The following is a 22,369-nucleotide window of genomic DNA, read 5'->3' as shown; positions in this document are numbered from 1 at the left end:
TTTAACCGGAAGTCTAGACCCCCTTTCTTTTATCAAGTTGTTTTAGATCAATATTGCCAAAAAAGCTCTTTATCCATTTGTGTCATCCATTATAACTAAAATGTCTTCTTTAAGTCATGTTGGCTCTACCCTAAAGGTAATAAGTAATAGCCCTAAATCTTTCCAGTATTACTTGTACTAAAGTTATAAACTTATTTATACTTTTGCTGTATTGATTTCTTTTCATTTACAAAAGGGTTTATTCATGTCACGCTCTTAAAATATGAATGATTTAAGAGTAAGTCAAAATACATTTCTACCTGTGTAACTTTCTGTCTACCTGAAACTGCATATAGTCCCCCCCATCTCCAAATCAATCAGAGAAACAACAAACCCAATCAATAGCATTGATCCTGACGACAGCATCACTCAATTAAGCAGCACTTCGCACAGCAACTGAACCAAATAACGTGGCTGATTTTCCCACCTTCACCGCTCCCCCACGGCCTCATGGGAAAACAGCACAGTGCACTTTAATGAGGTACCGCCTGGCAGCAACGCCGAGATAAACGAGCATCAAAATACTGCCATGACAGGGAGATTTCTCTGTTCTTTTATTTAGTTATTTTTCTTTTTTTTTTTTTTTTTTACCACAACAAAGAAGAACAAACAAGAAGAATAGATTGTTAACTTTGTGATGGAAGCTGCGTTTAAAGACATTTTTGTTTCAGTGGTTTGAAGCATCTGGAGAGACAGAATGCAGCTACATGTGGTATGAGTTCTGTTGTGTGATAGAGCAGGTGTGTGACAGTTACCGTACAAATAAAATATGAATGTGTTATTAAAATATTAAAAGTGATTATATGGCATTTAAAGGTCCAGTGTTTAAGATCAGGACAGCACCTAGTGGCCATTATGGAAATTGCAAGTCCTCTGTACAGTACTCAATACCTCTGTACCTTTATTGATATTTAAAGATTCTCCAATTTCGTGCTGGTTCTGGTTAGTACTTGGATGGGAGACGGCGGGAATACCAGGTTCCACAGTGGGACGCCAGTGGCTCTAGTGAAAACGGTTGGGTCCTTGCGCAAGACATTTCACACACAATACCTAGAAAGTGGTGTGTGCGCAAGTGTTGGTTGTGGAGAGGCAGATGGCGCAGATTGGCAGCCTCGTCTTTAAATGGTGCACTGTAAAGCATCTTGAGTTTTGAAAGGTGCTATTTAAATCAATTATTTAAAGTATTTATCCAATGTATGTCTGCATTGACCAGCTGGCATAATATAATGGTGAACCTAAATTATATAAAGACTATACGACTCAATACATTGTACAGTACGTCCTACAGTGTCCTTGTTTTGCTATAACAAACAAGTCAAGGTTGATTCAATCCAGGCTTAACCTAATCCAATTGTGTTTGATCAATATGGCCTTAAGGAGCAGAAAATGATCTTTTGTGTTTTGAAGATAAGAGAAAGAGACGAGAGGAGGTAGAAGTGGGACCACAGAGAGATAACACACTCTAAATACTGTCTCCAATTTGGCACAAAGCAGGAAGCAGATAAATATGTTTTCTGATACAGCTCAAGCACTTTATGAGCCAGGAGGCAGACAAAGAGGAGTCAGGGGGGTTCAGTGAAACTGTAACAAAAATATAGCTCCTATAGTTTTTTTAACAACAAGAATTTTGGATTACTTCAAAGAGGATCATTATGGTTTTCCAACATTATTTAATTCTGGTCTGTTCAAAAGAACCTCTATTTGGGAAAGAATTTGGGATGGCCAGATATTTCAAGTGATAGTGATTCATATTTTTAAACCTATAGCAAGCCCCAACAACGTAAAGTTGTAGTTAAGTTCCTAAATTAGCTTTTCTATTTCGTAAAAGTAATAACAGAATGTATTTTCACAGATATATTATAAATTATTGAACTGTGCAAGAATAACAAAACCCCTTTAGCTTCATTACTCTTCTAGCTTTAATAGAAATGGGAAAAATAGCATAAAAATATTGTGTCGACATGTCTGGAAAATGTAGCTACTCTGACCTAAAAAAAACAAGAATAATCCCCTTAATATTGCTGGCAATATATCGAATATCCCCAGTAAATGTCAACTGGCATGAGAAGAAAAGAGTGAGAAAGATTTCAGTAGATTTAATAAGTTGCCTTTGAGAACAAACAAAACAATGTCTAATAATAAGAACCATGTAAAATAAAAAATATAATACGTTAGCAGAAAAGTTAACCTTGAATATAATGTGCCATATACACATTTATCACCACATTCTCTAGCCTGTAGTTCTAAGCTAATCTTCTTAGCAAATCACAAGCTTTGACTGTTGGACCTGAGCAAAGTTCAGCTACCACAAGAGCTGCTACAAATGACCCACAATACACAGAAGGTATTGTGAACGGAAACAGAATCACGTTATGAATATGTGAATCTGAGACAATTATGTGTTTACTTATGAGTTTTATTAGCTCTATATGGGCACAGATGTTTTTCTTCACAAATTCTGACGTCGGATTCCGAATGGAGTTGAGAAGAATTTGAAATATTGTCTGATTTTTTCAGGAACACAGTGTAAGTACATGCAAACTACTACAAATCACTCAACACATACTTATCAATACTTGAATATTGTAAAGTTAATGACCAATTAGTGAAATGTATACAAGCTGTTAGGTTAACTTTTAGATTGTAAAAAATGCTAATACTACAAAAAACTTAAAATATACCAGTTTAAGCTAATTTGAGGAATGCATGTTCATGGTTTGAGGTGTTATTACTTAGATTATAACAGCATTTTCCAACGTTAAACTCACTTCGATTTTGTGTGTATTTTAAAAGATTAATTTATCAGATTAGTCATTGAATTCTGATCATACCATACCATACCATTGTGTATTTAACTGTATTAACTATGTAACTTTTCTGGTGGAAGATATACCACCTTTCTGTCTCCATGGAGTAGTTATTGCTGAGATTAAAGTTTTCCATCATGTATTTATTCAACTATGGGTATATTTATTGCTAAAAATACCTTGAAAAACATAAATTATTGCCATGAAAGGTCTTGCCAATCCACAGATCTGACCTGTAATATCACCTGCTTGTCTCCATGGAAAAAACTTTAATGTAATATTTAAGTTCAATGCCAAATTGTTGAACATTCCAGGCCAAGTAATAACATCTCCATGGAGACAAGCAGGTGGCAGACCCCCAAACAGAAAAAACTGAAAGCGAAACGACCAAACTTCATATTTCTATCCTTACCTGTTGTATTCTGCAGTGTCCTGGATTGGTGATGGGGGTTTTAGCTGCGCCCTGGGCTGACCTGGCTTTGTTCTTCAGACACTTCACTGACTCAGGCTCAGGGGAGGGCATCCCGTTTCCTCTGGGGCTCTGTGGACTTGTGCTGTTCATCTCTGTGTGTCTCATTCTCCTCCAGCTCATCATTTACTTTCACTGGAAACTCAGACAGGGTAAGAATGAGAGAAATGTCTAGTCCTATAGAAACCCTGGGGCAGATAGGTCTATCCACGGGTTTCATAATAATGAGAAATCAGTACCATTGACAGTATTAACCATAGACAGTCTATGGTATTAATGTTATATCTTGAAAAGGAAAAAGTTTTCAAAATGTCGAAAGCTGAAACCCATAAAAAGGCCTTTTTTTTTTGTTTGTTTGTTTTTTTGTTGTTGTTGTTTGTTTGTTTTTGTTCCATTCTAAAATAATGTAAATTGGTTACTTGCCCCAAAATAAATACATAAATGAAAAATAAAAAAGTAACTAAAGTTTATTTTTCCAAATAGTGGCACCAATACATGAATTTAATTTGAAAAATGTAGCTTTCATAGACACAAAACATACCATTTTGGAAGTCGTTACAGTTGTTCGTGGTTGACAACTAAAATGGCCTATTATTAGCCACTTTTACATAAAAATAAGACGTTTAATATAATTTGTTAAATAATCGATGTAAAGAATGTTGTACTGTAAAATAAACCTCAAGTGCAAGAATTTTCTTTCCTGTTTTCTCTAGTTGAAACAGAGCTGTCGATGAGTCTGAGGAGGAGCGCCCTCACCAGGCTGAACTCCAGAAGTGCAGAATGTAAGAGTTTATGATCCACACCTGACTGGATTTACATTACAGCGGTCTCTGAAGGATTATTTTATGTGAGAGATAAGCAGAAGAAAACTGCAGCCTTCCTGTTTATAAAAGCATATATACAAGTATGTATACTTACATACATACAGTCTATGTCTACCATGTTACGTTTGTATATTGGACTTCTGAAGCATTTTTGCTGGTATAAACCTGTATTTCAATTGCATATTACTTTCTTAAGTTTGTGTATCTACCATTTTTTCTTTTTGTTAAAACTTTTGAATGTAACTCATAAAACATACTATAATGGAGTAAAACTGATCAAGAAAAAATAGTTAATAAATAGAAGAAAAAGAACAGTAGTGCACTCATAAAATATAACAATGCTTTATTATTAAACAGTGTAACACAAGGAATCTGTGGATGTGTGTGGGGAGACACAAGACACTGAAACTGCTAGATAAAGTTCTACTGCAATTATCCAATGGCTAAAAGGAAAACAATAGGGCACATGGCTGGTTTTACCATTACATTTTTATGAATATATTCCACATATTTTTGAGAAAATTTGGTTTCACTGTATGTCACCTGTTCATTCATGTTATTCAAATTTTAATAAAAAATATGTGGATATTTTTAAAGATGTTCTTTTTAAGTACACAATAAAAACTAATCAAAATATCTATTCATTTTTTGAAAACCAGAACCATACACCCCAAAGCTCCTGTGATCAGACTAACAGTGGTAAGGCCCAAGCCCAAGAAAAGACAATGTCATGGAAAAGGAAATACAACGGCTGGAACTTGGGATGTTTTCTTCAAACAATTGACAATATTGAAATCATGGCCCAGCAGTCAGAGCTAGACTAGTTTTACAAAGAAGACAAAAGTAAAATTAAACCAAAACATTTTTGGAAAAGCGCGATCCTCCACAGCTGCCCAACATCAACTTCTTAAATTCATTTTCTACTGTTTTGCCTCTTTGTAACTAGAGGTTAAAGCTTGTGTGGAATGTCATTAACGGCGTAGTAACAGCAAAGCTAATGTGCCCAGTAAAAGCCTGAATAATTACAATGAATGTTATAAATAAAACCACTTAATCAGTCCACATTTTGAGTCAGTCAGCAGTGGTCAAATTTCAGGTGGCTCAAAATAAACATTAAATGCAAGTCCAGTCAAAGTTGTTACATTTCACTGTGGCATTTCTCAAACTGCTTTGAGTATTATGACCAACAAAAACATCTGAACATCCCTTCACATGGCACTGTGTCCTTTTAGTCATGTTGTAACCATTTTGAATGTTAAGTTTAGACCAAAAGTTAAAACTAAAAGCTGTGATTGAATGTTCTTCTTAACCAGAACGGAATAGTCATGGAGGCCTAGACCTAAACATATCAAGACAGTACATTTTAAATGCATTTAAAACAAATGAATTCTATGAAGCAAGTTACGTTCACTACTCTTGTTTAAATGTGATAAAGCAGATTAAGTGCTTTATATATTTCATCTGAATTAAAGTGTTACATGAACAATCTCCCATTTAATTTTCCCAATTAAAAAAGTGTACAGCTTATCTCTCCCAGTCAGGTCTATCTCCCACTTTTTTGGCCAAAATGTAATAAACGGATACACTGAATGATCACATCTGAAAATGTTTTGAAAAATGTTAAATGCTTTAAAACCAATGTTTATTTATCATTAGGATACATTTTCCAAATATGTCAATTTTAAAAGAATTTATAAAATAGCTGTACCTTCTTGTCACATTAGGAATGAGGTTGAAAATTTTTTTTTATAGAAAAACAAAACAAAAACAGTAGAAAAAAGTGTTGACGTCCTATTGAAAGCTGTGAACTGTTAACTGTAACCACTCTGCTTGGTAAACACATTCTGTATTTACATGTAGTGACAAAGGGCAATGAATTTCCCCCAAACAAGCTTCCATCAGAAAGGTCCCATGTTGTAGTACTGCCGAACAGTACAATAATTTACCAGGTTAGCCTCATATCTACTCTCTTCTTTGATTATCAGTGCATCCCTATAGATTTTCATTCTGTGACACATAAGACACACTAACTTCTTTCTTTGTAAAATAAACAGTTAAAGAGAACTCACTATTAAAAAAATAAAAACATGCTACAAATGTTATGCTAACAAAGTGGTTCTTTTGTTCCCTCGGAGACAGCGGGGATATTATTTTTCTTTGTTTTGGAAATCAGAGGTTTAGATGTGTCCTCTCCTTCTCAGTCAAGGTTTCTCAGAGTGGTTGTGGGTCAAAGGTCACCATGGCCACTTCAGCTCTGCAAAAGTATAAAGAATTCATTTAGAAACAGAGCACCACTTGGCCACAGGATCTGACAACATCCAAACTTTATAAAGTTCAACAGCTATAGAGGTGGAAGATAAATTGAAAAAAGTATAATATTGTGTTGTTTATAGGGATTGCCGAGCGACTTGAATTCTAACTGAGACTGAGAGGTTTCTAATGGTCAATGATTCTTGTCATGTCAGTAAAGTCATCTGGTTTGAGAGTTAAGACTTTGAAGACAGCCATTTTACTGTGTTTTTGTGTTAAATGGCAAATTAGTCTGTAGTATTATTTGTATTGATAGTCTGTTTTAAGAAATAAACATTGAAATTCATTTTTATTTTGTTTCTAACACACAATTGATCAAAAATAGAAGAAATCCGATCAATTAAAGTCTTATCTTTTAAAATAGTCATACTTATTTACTGTTGTGTTTTATTTTTACAATCCACTTTTTGTGTGATACATGAACCACGATAAATTGCAAATCTGAATACTGTCAACAAAATAACCCTAAAAATTTCAAGTGATACAATTTTGCCAATATCACCTATTCGATGTTACTACTTCTCCACTTTCTGTGATTACCTGTGTCAGTCAATCCTCCTCGTCAGCCAATTCAGTCTCTTTATGAACCACCACTCGGGTTACAGACATGTCAGGATGCTGCTCTTTTGCCTCCTTTATGGCCTGGGCTAGAGCCTGTAGTGGCCACGGGCAACCACACAGGGTCAGCATCACACACAGCAGGCAGTGGTGCGGGAAACGTAAACAAAAGAAGCAAAAACAGAAAATGACACAAATGCTGGATTTATAAATTAAGTTACTGATCCAAGGTTGTTTTTTTTTTGGATCATCAAATCAGATTAATGAGAATCTGATTGTGTCAAATGTAAGTTTGTTTGTATTTCTTACATTTGCTCATGTTTAAATCCAGCAGAAGACAAACAAGCAACATAAATGACCATGTATAAGACTATAAGGCACCATGCAGTTAGGATCATAGACTATATATAAATGGACATGGCTAACCCGCTAGCTGCCACATTCGAAATAGGAGGTGAGCATGGGAAGCTCCATCAACTCCGATGTTTCCAGTTGACTTTACATTGAAAAATTGTCGCCCCTCTCTCTGTAACTATTGTAGTGAGCCTCATGATTTTAGTCTTAAAATGTTAGCCGGCTCTAAATGATCCTGGTGTTTTTATTTCTCTGTTCTGTCCGTAAATAAATTCCTATTCCTAATATGGAACTCTGCTCCAGATTTTGTCCTATAGCTACTGGCCTTGATGAATTTTATTGGACTGGAGCCAAACGCTATGGGTGACATCATACACCCTTAGTCCAATTCTTTATACAGTCTATGGTTAAGATGCATGTATCAAATAATCAAGTTTTTATGTGTGAAAAAATGTTACCAAGCTTTAAATATTTCATGAGAACTCAATAGCAAGACAAAAATTCAACATAAATAGTGGATAAATTAAAATAAAATGATTTCAAATGTATGTAGAATAAATAAAAAAGTGTCTTGGTTTTGAATTCCAAATCAATTAGTTCATGAACAGACAATGCACCACTTGACACCAGAACTTCATTCAAATATCACCTGAAGCAGCTAATAATAAAAACAGTGGACCATGTTGGACTATGAAAGAATCTATGACCTGTTGTGTGAATAAAACTGACCTCATCGTGGTCAATGTCACAGTCCCCGGTGATGACGATGCGCTTCTCAATCCTGGTTTCTGAGAGTCCACCCTTTAGAGTCTGAAAGCACAAAAGAAATCATACGTTTAGTTCAGTTGTTCCCAAAGTGCAGTCTGGGGTTAAATGGGGTACAACAGAAAAAAAGAAATTGTCTCTGTGCTTAATAGGAGTAGAAATTGGATTTTTGCTAGTATTTCAAAAAATACTTATTAAATAACATCTCAAACTGAAATATACATAAAAAGGCATATGGAATTTAAAAACACAGTGGGGCACTTACTGTATTAACACATAATAAGGTAGAACAGTGCTTTCAGTTGGAGATAATAACCAAATATGCAGGGTGTGTGTGTGTGTGTGTGTGTGTGTGTCTGTGAATGAAACAAGACACAACTCCAGGTACATTTGTGATGAGGAGAAAATATTCTAACATAGATCATAAAATGGAATAAATGGGCCTTTTATAGTTTAAATGAGGACAAGAGACAGAACTGTTATTTGAACACAAACCTTGGTAATGTGTGTGGTTGTTGTGGTACACAGCGATTCAGAGGTGATTGTCTGAGCAGTCATCAACACTCCGGGCTCGGCATCGCCATTTCCTTCCAACTGAAACAACAGAAGAAAGCATTGTATTAAACTTTTGAACTGACAGTAAATAGTAATGGATCTAGTTTATATTCCTGTGGAGAAATAAGCCATTGAAGTCATGCATTATTATTTACTCAAGCGTCTCTAGTGTGCCTGGCTGTATTGTGCACCTGTGCGGCTTCATATGTGATGGTCTTGGTTTCCGTGTGAACGATGGGCACTTCCTTTGTGGCTATCTCAGTTTTCTGGGCTGCAAACGTGTCTGAAATAGTCACCATCTCTGTCTTTACCACCGGAGGCTAAAGAGGAGGAAGGAGAAAGGAGAGAAAGTGGGGGGAAGAAAGAGGTTAATACAAAAAGGATTAGACTGTTAGTATTTTGATCATTTGTAACTAACATAGTAAAAGATATGTTTTTTGAATGCAATGAGCTATAAAAAGCTTCTAAGCACTTGGCGTAAACGAGCGAAAAGCATGCAAAAACAGCATCCCCAATAGTCTTTCATTAAAGAGCAGAAAGACAACAGTAATGAGATGGCTCATGCAATGTAGTGTGGTCCAACATCAACACAGTTACAATATGACACCCAAGACTCGAGAACACCACATTACAAACATAAATAAAACATAAAAAGTCAGTGGGATGAAAAACAAACCTGTGAATGAATGAAATGTGCTCAAAACGTAAACATGCATAGATGGCACTGAAATGACTGAAATTCTAAAATGTGTGGCAATAATGTTTCTAGTAATAGTTTTTAAAATGGCCAAAGGGAAACAACACTGCCAAACATGTGAAGGACACACAATACAAAAACATGCACACACAGTATAACAAGGCAAAAGCATGCACCCCAAAGCACGATGCAATCCCAAATTAAGCCCCATTTTTGCACAATAATGTAAAGCTCTATGGAAAGTTGGCTACTATATATTAATCATATTATCCATTAAATACGGAATTGTATAATGGTGAATATGACAGTAATGAAACACCAGCACTCAGACATGTCTCTTAACTTAAAATGGCTTCATAAACATTATATTGATATGAATAATGTGGTTGCCTAATAGTATGGGGCTTAAATATATTCATGCAAGCAGGAAGGAAAAACCAGCACTGCGGAAAGTAGGAAGTAGGAGGAGCCAAATGGGTGTCTACGTTTGGGAAAAGCTGATGGGCGTTTTCGTAGTCGCCGTGGAGATGAATTTACCTCAGTGCAACAAATAACCTGTGGGTGGCGCTCTGTCTCCACTGTCTCCACAGTCACAGGCTGGCCATTCATTTTGGGCTCTTCTTCTAGTGTAGCATCTGGAGCGTCGTCAGGCAATGGGAGGCCGTTGGGGGCTTCTTCAGGGGTCACCATGGGGTCATCCGTGCTTTCTTCCATCTCAGGCTCTGCGGCTGGTTTCTCCTCTACCACCACTACTTCTTCTTTGGATTCAACTACATCTTTGGTCTCTTCTGCTACTTCTTGTACCTCAGCTGGGGGTGTGTCTTGCGTGATGGGGGGCAAATCAGCTGGTGTGTCGTTTTTCACTTGCTTCTCCTGCTCTTCTATCTCTTCCTCTTTCTCCTCTGGTATTTGGGTATGAGATATAGAAATGCTAACATTCGGATGGTACTCTGCTTCTTCTTCACTTTCGCTTTCAGATGATACACTTTCTCGTTTACAGGATTTCTCTTCCTCAGTTACTGTCATGGCCTCTTCTATCTTCACCACTGGCTCGCTCGGCACTTTTTCAACTGTTACGATCACAGGCTTGGTGGTCTTGGAAACTTCTTGGACAACAACGGTTTCTTCAATTTCAACTTCAGCGGTCTATATGCACACATTCAACACACACACACACACACACACGCATGTTTCACAATGAGATGCACATACACACAACAGACGCATGGAAACAGAAACAAAAGCATAAAATGATCATTGGGGATACAAATACACAGGTTTCACTGAAAATAAAGAGTTAAAAAATGACAAACTGTGGAAACTTTGAAAACACGTTAAAATGTACACAGCATGGACGGACAGATGTAGCCAATGGAGGATGAGGAAAACCATGAAATCTGTATGGAAAGACAACATTAAAAGTTAGGGGCACCTTAACTGGTTCTTTGGGTTCAGGGGTCACGATTTCGACTGGAGAAGTTTCTGTTTGGGACACGGTGACCTGCACAACAAAAATGTTTCCATGATAATCACACAAGATGGATGACATCCCTATGGCAACCTAAAATGCCACCATTAACAATAAGGGTTAAGGGTTGTACTGTATATGTAATTTAATCATCTCCTGTACATTCTATCACATTTTTCTTTCATTGCACAAAATACTTGGATTAAACATTGTTGGGGGAAAAAAACAAAAAAGACGAAATAAAGAAAGGAGCTGGAAAAAAAGAAAATAGTGTTTAGGTAAACAACATACACAAAAAAAGCATATCATCTGTTTGACAAAACATCAAACAGGTAAACGATAACAAAGCAAAGCAATTTCCTACAGCATTTTATAGACAATACATGCCAAAGGCTTCATCTAAACAGCTATTGTCCTCTATAGCATTCACAGCTTGTGCTAAACATGTACTGCATATTAATTGACCATGCTTAGAATGACTTAAAGTGCTCATTAAGACTGAATGCTTGATGGTACAAAATACTGCAAGCATTCCTAAATCAGGGAATATGGGTATTTCATCTGCTTAGCATAATAATATATGCTAGAAAAACAGGCCAGGAGCAGGAATTCCAGTTCCAGTAGAACATGACAGTGCAATCAAACTACATGCTAATGAAGCTAGCAGGAGCACCTCATTGGCAGAGTGTGAAGACAAAGATGTTGAGGTGTAAAGACCAGAGAAATATCCAGAGTTTGTACCAAAAAGAATTGATGCTATTTCATCTTCAAGACTCTACAGAGACATAAGAACACAGAGATAGAAGAGAATATAGAAAGATGTGTGCACTAGTTTCCACACAATAAGACAAACACATAAGCTGTAGATGTATCCATGGGTTTCAGAATAATGAAAAATTTTGAGTATTGCTATACCAATTTAAAATAAAATATTAATGGTAGAGTGTCGTCAAAATGTCACCTATAACAGATCTGAAACCCATGAATTATAACAAATATCCTGCTGAAAAAAATATGAATTAGTGTGAAAAATGAATACACTGCAACCACCAGCACTTTTGTTTAAGTTGCAGAGTCACAAACATCCACAGACGTACCACTGGCTGGGGCTGAACGCGTATCGTAGCAGGAGAGGACGTGATGCGTTTCTCCCACAGGTTGGGCTGAGGAGGAGAGGGGGGCGGGGCCTCCATAAAGGAGCGCTTGAGCTGGCTAATGCTAGCTTGGTGTTTCAGAACCTCATCCTGGGTCTTATCATGGTCCTATTGGGTTTGGGGTAGAGGGATGATGGGTAAGGAGAGGAGGGGAGTTTGGGTAAGACAAAGAGGGGTAAGAGGGAGAGAGGACGGAGTTTGGGTAAGACAATTTGTATGTAACAGGTGAGAGAAAGAGAGGAAGGGGTGGGGGCAAACTTGGTTCATAAAATATTACAGGAACTTCAGTCTGTCAATCAAAAGAACAATAAGATGGATGCCAAGTCTCACTGGAGGACTTAACATTTAAAAATAACACTAATTCCCTGAGGGTTTCCAGCAAAGGTACTGGCATTTTAAACTGAAGTACTATTTGTAGACTCAGTGCTGCAGTGAAACAAGGCTTCTCCATCTTATTAAGCATTTTTTCCTCACACCAACACACAACATGGAGCTGATAATGATATTACACCAGCTGTGACCTTTTAGAAAGCACATCTTCTCTGGAGTCAGAATCAGCCAAACACAGCTCGACTAGAAAATAAGTCTGTTTGCTCTACAGCACAATTGCTTCATATAAATTACAATATTGCCTGTTGTTGATAGCAGAAAAGTAATTATTGTGTAGGTGTATTAGTGCAACGAAAATATTACAGACTTATTTACTTATATCAGATTTTGAAGTGTGTTATATTGAGCCAGAACATCTTAATCTCAAACAGTATTATTGAAACTAATGTATGCCACCTTAAAGCAGGATAATCCCAGTAATTAATAAAATAAACAGCAGAATGAATCTTCTGCAGTTCAAATGCAGTTCAAATATTATGAAACTACCAAAAAATAAATAAAAAGTTCCCCACTAGTGCAGAGAAAATGTACAAGCTATGAATACTGAGCTCCAAAAATATATATAATAATGACTGCAACAGGTCTACAGACGTACACAACTCTTAATACCGTTTTCAGTTCCATGTTGTTCTATAAAAAAGGAAAACATTTTGCTTTTAGTATGTTATAGCTCACACTGTTTGCATAAAGCCAGTCACCACAGATGGATGTGGCTGCACAGGAAAACGTATTAGTTGGGTTAGGTTCCGAACACTGATTAACACTGAAGCACTTAACATGCACAAAGCATGCATAAAAACGCATTGGACATCACATTCCCACACCTCTGACCTTATCACAAAGCAGCCATTGTAAACAGACAGCATGGGAACAGGGCAGCAGCAATGTTTATCAAGTTAAAAAATACACCAGAGATCTCATTAGTGATTTAAAGATGCACTATGTAACTTTTTTGTTGGGGGTCTGTCAGCTGCTTGTTTCTATGGATATGCCATTGCTCTACCTGGAATGCTCCACAGTATGATATTAAACAGCTCTACTTTACATTTATTCAATTACACATGGTTTTACAGCTCAAAAATATCTAGAAAAACAGGCATTCTGCTTCTCCACAGATCTGACCTGTAACTTGGTCTGGTTTGGTCTCAATACAATGAACATAGAAAGGCTTAATACCATACTGTGAAACATTCCAGACAAAGCAATAACATTTATTAACAAGTATTTGATGGACCATCAGAAAATTTACACAATGCCCCTTTAACTTTTGTATCACATTAGGGTCACAACTTAGATTATTTTAATAGTCAAACAATTATTTCTATACAGTGAGACTTTAAGTACATTTTTAACTGAATATGGTGACTGAAAGCTTCCAAATAGATAATATATATGTATAGTGTGTTATTGATAAAAATCTGAAATGATCAAATTTTTAGACATTTCAATTAGATGCCACCACAGTTGTTATATATAAAACATCTTTTTGTATTCCTTTTGCAGTTTGTATAGTCCAGACAACAATTAAGATTTTCAAAATATGACTTATTTGATCATCGTCAACCATGATTAGTCGATTATAGCATATGGACAAGAGAATGTTCCCTGCTAGCTGTAAGTGGCTGCATTGTTGGAACAGACACAAAACCAAATGACAATAAAACATGTGAAAATCTTTGCATTTACAAAGCTCAGTACACAGGCAAGACATGCACAGAGGCTGACAGCACAAGAGGCCGGTCTGATACAGAACACAGGAAGTTGTAGTTCTGATGGCGTCAGAGTACATAGAAACATGTAGTTCTTATTCTCAGCCATCAGAGGGAGCCAGTACCAACCTCCAACATTAAATTACTGTGCCTCACATAAATATTGTCCCCATGCACAGAACTCTGAAAAGCAGACATATGGCAAAATAAAAAATATGCAGAAACTGTGTGAACCAAATAATAGTGAATGTCTAAAAATAATACTGAACAAAAGAAAAAACAATCAATACAAAGACTCAAAACTGAAAACCCAAAAAGCTTTAAGAACCACAAAACACCATAAATTGAAATGTGAAACCAAAAGCCACAGCCAGCAACAACAGTGCCAATACAGGACTGCATTTCCAATACAGGAAATAGGAATTCATAAAGTTAGATTTTGTAATTGCATTAAACTTTTTCTTGATTGGAAATTCAGACCATAAAACCTTGTGAAACCACCAAACCAAGTGAGAACCAATGATTGACAGACAACTATGAAAACAAGTAAGAGTTTAAACCTGAGAAGGAGCAGCTTTACTGTCTCCATGTAACTGTTGGGTGCATTAAAACCATTGAAAGAGATAGGTTAGGTTTAGCAGCCATACAACCTTATGTTTATGTAATAAGTGATTTGTATAGTGCTGACAGACCTGGGTGGTAGCAGCCTCATCATCACCAGGACTCAAATCCACCTTGAATATTAGTGATAATGGTCAAAATAATAAATATGGGAATAAAAATTAAAACGGTAAATGGATTATGGGAAATGTTAATGGGATTTATATTAGACACGTCTTAGCACGTGTATTCGTCACTTGTTGAACTCCGCAAGCTGAAAATAACACTTCTATGAGTTGTGTATATTAATCTTTGTATTGGCTAGAGTACACTAAACTAAAACAATAAATATTTAGCTTTTATTTTATTCACATTTTATCTCATGTGCATCTTGCTGTACATATAACAGATTTAAAGGTTCAACCCTATATACAGTCATATATGTTATACTTTATTATATGTTTGAACTGGCATCATACCACAAAGGCAAAACGTGGAAAAACAAATACATTTACAATACTGCATTTACGACTTATATACATTTGAACTGTACTATACAACTATACAGAAGCAACTCAAGCAAGTACAAAATCTAAAATGTGCTCTGTATGTTTCTGAAAATATAGAAAAAGGTAACGATATTAAAAAGGGAAAGGGGAAAAATTAATAAAACTGCTATTAATCCTCATCCGCCTTTGTAAAAATGCTGGCATCACTATGACTACCCTACAATATTTTGCTATATTTAGTCTACTCGTCTTCTCATTATTTACAAATTTTACATCTTAAAAAGGTATTTGAACACTACTAATTCTTCATATTAAAACAGTGAGGTTTGAGGGAAAGAACAAAGGGCAAAACTGAAGCAAGAATTTAAGCAAGGAGGAGATCCTCATAGTGGAAAAAGCAATATAGGGTGAGATGGTAGGGGTCTAGTGTATTCATTTTCTCTACGCAGCAGGATCGCACATATCTTGAGTCCATGTTTGTTGCCTTAAATGTGACGGCATGTATTCCTGCATGTTCAAATTAGCTGTAAAGTGGCTATCATCAAACTCAGTGGCGTTTTCTGTCATAAACATAGGAAGTACTGCTCTTCTTTGGCGAGGGATCACACTCTCCATGTAAAACAGTGTAAGGCCGAGAGGCGTCGCCAGAATTAGGGCCAGAACCAATGACTGGCTAGCAGTGAGCATTACGACTAATAGAAAAACCACCAGGAGAATTGGAAGGAAGAACGGAGAGGGGTTGAGGAGGTATTGGTGTAAGGAGGCGGTGAGGAGAGTGGGAGAGAGGGAGGAGCGATTGAGTAGAAAATAGGAGGAGAGCTGAGAGGAGAGAGCGGAGGAGGCAGAGGGGGGAAGGGAGTAGATGACAGGAGCTAGAGTGCTTGATGTAAGTACAGGTAGGTGTAGATGTGTTTGAACCCAAGGGAGAGTGGAAACCCAAGTTAAAAGCTTAGAAGGAAGGTGGTACGCCAGATATGTTAACAAACAATGCCACTTTAAAACTATGTACTTTTTGAACACTTTGAAGTTAATAGTGATTGATTTCGAGACACTGGCTGTGAATATCTTAACTTTTTCAGCAGCCTCACACAAATTTGAAGTGAACAGTTTCTTTGACATTGCTGCTAGTATTTTTGTCATAATGTGTACTTTCTGGCCCATAACTACCAGAAAACACAAAAGGTAGTAAAAGTACTTGATCCTTTGTTTAAGACAGTACCAGCGCTGCCAGTTTGCACTTCCAATCTCGCAGTTCTCTTCTGCTTCCAAATGCTCCGAATTACACGGCATTTGGGAGGGCTGTGATGATGAAAGGGTAAGGATGGGGAGATGGTCAAAATCACAAAGAGGGGAGAGAGTGGCGGGTAGGATCCATGAGTTGTCAGGGGCGCTAGTGTCTTCAGTATGGGTGTCATCTTCGGAAATGTCGGATAGGGCGCGCTCAAGCTCAGAAATTGTGTCCAAGGAAGGAGGGATGGAGGAGAGGGAAGATGATGAAGAGAAAGAAAGAGGAAACATAAACATGGACTAGTGTGCAGAGTGGAATAGCAGGCAAAAAAGGTAAAACAATAAATAAAAAGAACATATTGTGAAGTGATAACATGCAAAAGAAGAAACCAAATGAGTGATGGAGAAAGAGAGGAAAAGAGACACAGCATTAGTCAGTGAAAACACATCACAGTAGGTTAAAAATGCAGTGCAGAGTACATAGTGTGTCAAAACAGCCTCAACAGGAAGCCACCGAGGGGCAAGAGACTGGGGCAAGTCCACAGTGCTGGGGGGTAAGAGGGTGAGGGGGCAGGGAGCAGTGTTGGGAAAAGTGGGGGCATGCGAACAAAGAACTCTCATAATACTGCTGTCTATCTGCCGCTATGAATACTACCCATATTGTTGAACACATGATTAAATTAATACAGATAATAGAAGAAAAGTGAACAGGGCAAAATGGCCAAATTCCCCTAAGAAATAATAAACTCATTGTATATGTTCCTGACCGTAACCATACTAACATTCTAAGCCTGTAGACATGTCATAACACGTAAAAAAAAACATATTTTATACACCCTCATATGATGTACTGATACAAACCTTGGAGTCAGAGTTAAGCTCTAGATGAGGCTCACGGCCATTCTCTCCTGCGCTGGTGTCGGTGATGCTTATCACTGGTGCTGGAAAACAAGCACAAGAATATATTTTAGCAATAGGTTTGTTAATGTAACATCTAAAAATTTTAGAATCCCCATAGTCTAAAATAAAGCTGGAGAGCAGATCGTGATGGATTTTGCTGTTTAACTGTCAGACTGAAGATTTTTTATAACCTGGTTTATGGTTAATATTTTTGTAATGACTAGGCCAATACATATGCAACAAAAACTGACACAAACTTAAACATTTTCTCTGTTTGCATAAATGAACACTTGTGAAATTAGCCTGAAATTATGACATCACATTTTAGAGCATTAAAACAACCTATTGGTGTTTTTCTTGTATTGCTGGATGGCATTCTATAGGCCTATATTATTTAATACACATGGAGGGAAGCAAAAATTTATGTTGTTAAAATGCAAATTTTTGTTGTAATAAAGTTCACTAATAGAAATGATCAGGTTCAACATTTGTGAATTTACCTTTTAGATATTTCAAAAGAAACTACAATGTAATGAATAGGAAAATATAATTTTGAGAGTATGGCATTGCATCTAGAATCTGAAAACCACCAACTGAAGGATAAAGATTTTAGATTAAACCTTATAACCTAACTAATTTAAACATATGAGTGCAATTTTATTCATCATAGATTTGCAGATTTATGTTGATGATATATGTATAATAAACTAAAAACACTGTAATCTGGATGCTGCAGTGTTACAAATTCTCCAGCAGAGGGCAGTGCAACACAGCCGAAGCGTAACAAAAGCTACCATAAAAAGTTCATGCCTGCTGGCTAGATAACAACCTGAAGGATTACCCATAGTATAGTAATTACATATTTGCATCAGACAACCTGATAATTCAACGAAATAACTTAAAACAATTGTAAAAATGTCTAAAATGCTAAAGTCTAGCCTGTAATTTGTCATGAATCATTGTGTAGTAATGTTAGGGTGCACAGACCTGTTGCATTTCTTTCATTTTAAAAACCGCTTTGTTTTTTACATTCTTTTTAACCACTGTCTTTTCTATCTCCCTCTCTGTTCAAAAGGAAACATATGCTGCAGCTATTTCCTGTATCTACTGAGCCATGAGCGGTCCATATCCAAAACCACACACACTTTTTCACAGGCAAATTTCATTCATTTTCATGCATTCACAAACAAACTTTTCTATGGATCTGACAATTACCTCCATCGAGACTGCGACTGATGCGTTTAGATGAGGTGCGTTCAAAATTGGGCGCAGGTCGGTCTATGAGGGAACTAGCCACTCTGGTCTGAGCCTGTGTTCTGCCGCTGTATCTGAATTTTGAGCCCAGAGTCAGGAACCGTGCCTTGTTTGGAGGTTCTGGTGCGTTTAACCTGAAAGGATGAGATAAGATGTTAAGATGGTGACCGATTTTGTGTTGAAAGTGTTTTTATTAGCCTTTGCCAGTAAGAAAACACCACCTGCAGCCATATTGTACCACAAATTCAAATGTAAACAAATTAAACTGGAGTACAAAGGTATTAACTACTCAACTATATGACAATTTGTATACTTAGCCAATTTCTGCAACCAAATGGATTTGGGCTGTAGAAATTACAATTTCTTAAAATGTGAAAGGGGCAAAGGTCAGTCAATTATGCACAAAATAAAAAAATAAGGACTACTGTTTTATATTATTTTCAAATACATTTTAGACCTTGGTTTAATTAATTTACAACCTCTGTAAAAAAAGACTCGTGCCATATAAGCTACCTTCAAAGGCAGATGGTACTGTGTGACAATGAATTTGCTATTATACAGTGGATACAAGAGAATTTAAATAGACACTATTATCAGTGTAACTAAAAATATGGGTGAGAAAAGTTTGACAACCTGCATTAAAACAGTACAGTAGAGTTTCAGGTTTGGCAATAACATGAGGTACAAGTGTTTCTATGACAACATGCAGAAATATTGAATCTCTTCCTCTGACAGGATATTGAAGCTTATTGCACTGTTTTCTATACAGGCAAAGCAAATTGGTTATCTCTATGTTCCTTCTGTGGAGATAGACCAAAGCCTTATCAACCTTTTTTAGTCTGTGCCTTAATGAAATATATAACAAAGCTCAGATGTTTATCCCAGATTAAACAGCCAAGTATGGAAGTTTGGTTTATTCATAATTAAGAACACCCTGACCAAACAGTCATCATCATTCATGCTGTTCAGTAGATTACCATTGCTTTTGTATGTGACCAGCTATATGAAATCAACATAAACGTAATATATAACCACATTTTATATTTAAATGGACTATTTTCCAGTATAGACTGAACTGAAATAACTTGTATCCGATTTTCTTCCCATGTATTTCAGCAAAAGTTAACTTGACCCAGAACAGATACATCGTATAAACAGCTCTTGGGGACAATAAGAGGCAGCTGTGTGCTGGCTGGATCTAATTATAAAGTGTTTTACTGTACAAGAATCAGGAAGGGTGTGGTTAGCATGTTAGTTTTTAGACCTGCATTTTGCCATCACAGGTTAAACGGTTCAGAAAAGTGCTTATAAATTAATCTAATTAAGATACTCTGAATGCATAAAGGTAAGTGAGGAATAACTTGGGATCACGCAAACCTAAATATAATCTTTTAGCTCTTATGTTAGTTACCTTATATAATACTATGACCTGAATAATCCTGAGTGTCATTATTAAGCAAACAGTCTTGTCATCTACAGTGTGAAGTGTACCTGAAGAAGCTGTGATTCTCCACACAGACTTTCCACAGTCGTTTGGCCGACCGATGGTTCTGCAGCTTAAAGCCCACTGTGCTCTCAAACTGCTCTGCCTGAAAAAGAAAAATATATTGAGCAAAAAACAAGACATAATGTTGAAACGTCAGTGTGAGTACATACCTCTCCTGGTCTGATCTTGATGTAGAAGTTGTTTCTCTTGTATGAAATCTTCAGGATTTTGGGCCATGCAAATCGGTTTATTCTGAGTTTGTCTTTGTAAACCAGGAGTCCATTGGCACACACTCCTAACATGATGTCAACTGCCTCAGAGTCCTATGAAATGAGAAAACATGTTAAAGTGCTTTTGATAGTTCTCTAATTTTTGCCTAATTTGGTGGGCCAATTCGTGTTGTAAATGTAAATTATAGTTTTAGCCTGATTAAAAATCTATTTGTGAAGAAAAGCTGAAAAACAATTTACAAGCTCGAAACTTATTTTTCTGTTGTTTTAAACATCATTTTAACTTATACATTTATTTGGCAAATATTAATTTCTGTGTACATTTTGGTACAGTAGTATAGATTGGTATAGTGTACAATATGGTTGCTAGGTAACAGCTATTAAATTCCCTAGAGTGATCCGACGATTTCCAACCAGGAAGTAAAGTCTGAAATCTGAAAAAACTGCCAAACTGGGGAAAAATGTATGCAGTTTTTTGTGAAAGCTTAAACATTACTATCTTATGTATTTTAGTAAAATACAACCTGTCCAACCTGTCATAGTGAGTTTAATGTCTTTATGGGGATGCATTTAAAACTTTAGATGCATAATAGGGGTATACTGAAATATCGATATATCATATTGTTTAAATTGCTGGTACAAAATCAACATTGTGGGCTGTTGTATGGATATATTGGCAATATATATATTGGGTATTTATTTGGTGTATTTTACTAAAATATTTTGAGAAAGACCTGTCATTGTGCTGCTTGTTTGGAGAAAGGGAAGTTGTTTTTGCAATACATTTGACAATGTCACTGTTTTGATGAGTAAAATGGGTGTTTTTCAAATTAACTTTGCACAAGCTTAGTGCTTTAATAAAGACTTTTAGTATCACAGGCATGATTTAGCCTTTGTTTTTTACTGAACCGTATCAAATCAATTTCGATTGCTTAACACTGCCAGGCAGATATCCAGATAAAGTAATGTTCTCCCATCACCCAACTAGAGTGGTTAGGTTCACAATTCACTAACAAAGCTTTTAAGTCCAAGTCCATTTGGTTACAGGGTTATTGATTACAGAAGTGAATACACAGGAAAAATCTGTTGCACTAATGGAGGATACAATATGTTGATAATGGACAGTTTGACTCAGGCACACATCACATGGCGTTGGCATGCTATTAGCCACCCATCGATCGTGGTGTTGCTGCACGCGGACATGGTTCAGTACTTGGCCTGTGATCACACAAGTGCACTCACTGATGCAACCCCAGATCATTCCCTTTGGCTTTCAGATGCCCAAGTAAACAAAGAGCTGCTATTGCCAGGAGACGAAAAGCAGACAGATTTACTTTGCACAGATCACGGTCCTGGTCCGTTTCAACTTTAACAAACATTCATTAGCTCATAGCATTATTGCCCAAGTCATTTTTCAAGGTTTTTGGGAACATACAAAAATAAACCATCTATGTCAATAAGAACTGGTCCAATTTGCTTTTTTTGGCCAACATGCCTTACGCCTGTACAAAGCATCCCTGTAGTTGATTAATGATGATGATGATGAATGCAAGGGAATAAACTGCTAATTTTACATTTCTTTTTTATCTTGCTTTGTTTGTTTCTATGTTACTGCTGCCGAACCTTGAATTTCCTTCATGATCAATACAGTAGCTATCCATTTATCTAAAAGTCTTTCTGATCGGCTGAGGATGACCCAGTGACACCAATTAATGCAACAGGGTCTGGAGAGTAGAATAGAACTTGGGCATAGGCCTGTCACAATGATTACTATATTGACTAATTGTTTAGTATATGCAAGATGGATTTTTGGGGGGTGAATATTTATGATGTGTACAATTTCTTTGCACTACCGGGGAATTCTGGGTTATTTTTTAGCAATTTTTATAACATTAAATTAATAACTTCTATGGCTTATTACACATGTAAATTATCCTCGAATGTGTTTCATTTTGCTGTTTATTTAATGCAGCTCATGAATTTTTAACAGCATTGTACATTTAGAATATTTTTTGTGGTTTAAGTCTGCTCTGGGCTTTTTGTGGCAGTGGCATAAATTAGTAT

The 22,369-nt window shown here is 36.5% G+C and overlaps 1 protein-coding gene and 1 long non-coding RNA gene across 8 annotated transcripts in view; one reads left to right on the top strand and one right to left on the bottom strand.

The window, feature by feature from the left end:
* The first annotated feature begins 2,486 nt into the window (after positions 1–2,486).
* Positions 2,487–4,183, top strand: LOC110175246 (uncharacterized). The gene is made up of 3 exons (XR_002319221.2): positions 2,487–2,565; positions 3,275–3,467; positions 4,029–4,183. It is a non-coding gene; the product is annotated as an uncharacterized LOC110175246 (long non-coding RNA).
* A 282-nt stretch (positions 4,184–4,465) lies between these two features.
* Positions 4,466–22,369, bottom strand: part of epb41l2 (erythrocyte membrane protein band 4.1 like 2) — a 43,781-nt gene continuing 25,877 nt past the window's right edge. The window contains exons 11-24 of one of the 7 annotated variants that reach the window (XM_055149193.1): positions 20,246–20,398; positions 20,081–20,178; positions 18,551–18,723; positions 17,297–17,376; positions 14,792–14,833; positions 14,660–14,692; positions 11,944–12,108; positions 10,811–10,879; positions 9,916–10,524; positions 8,873–9,001; positions 8,622–8,720; positions 8,091–8,171; positions 6,990–7,103; positions 4,466–6,393 (exon numbers count right to left, since the gene is read on the bottom strand). In XM_055149193.1, the coding sequence (XP_055005168.1) occupies positions 6,999–7,103; positions 8,091–8,171; positions 8,622–8,720; positions 8,873–9,001; positions 9,916–10,524; positions 10,811–10,879; positions 11,944–12,108; positions 14,660–14,692; positions 14,792–14,833; positions 17,297–17,376; positions 18,551–18,723; positions 20,081–20,178; positions 20,246–20,398 (1,836 nt within the window). In that variant the 3' untranslated portion in view covers positions 4,466–6,393; positions 6,990–6,998. Of the gene's footprint in view, positions 6,394–6,989; positions 7,104–8,090; positions 8,172–8,621; positions 8,721–8,872; positions 9,002–9,915; positions 10,525–10,810; positions 10,880–11,943; positions 12,109–14,228; positions 14,283–14,659; positions 14,693–14,791; positions 14,834–17,296; positions 17,377–18,550; positions 18,724–20,080; positions 20,179–20,245; positions 20,399–22,369 lie in introns of all 7 variants that reach the window. The other 6 variants (XM_055149198.1, XM_055149194.1, XM_055149195.1 and 3 more) reach the window with 6 other exon arrangements.

This window comes from Boleophthalmus pectinirostris, unplaced genomic scaffold, assembly GCF_026225935.1.
Source record: "Boleophthalmus pectinirostris isolate CB_2022bp ecotype Guang Dong unplaced genomic scaffold, ASM2622593v1 HiC_scaffold_13, whole genome shotgun sequence".
Classification (NCBI taxonomy): Eukaryota; Metazoa; Chordata; class Actinopteri; order Gobiiformes; family Gobiidae; genus Boleophthalmus; species Boleophthalmus pectinirostris.
Note: the sequence above shows the minus strand (reverse complement) of the source record. Positions and strands in the feature narration are given on the sequence as shown.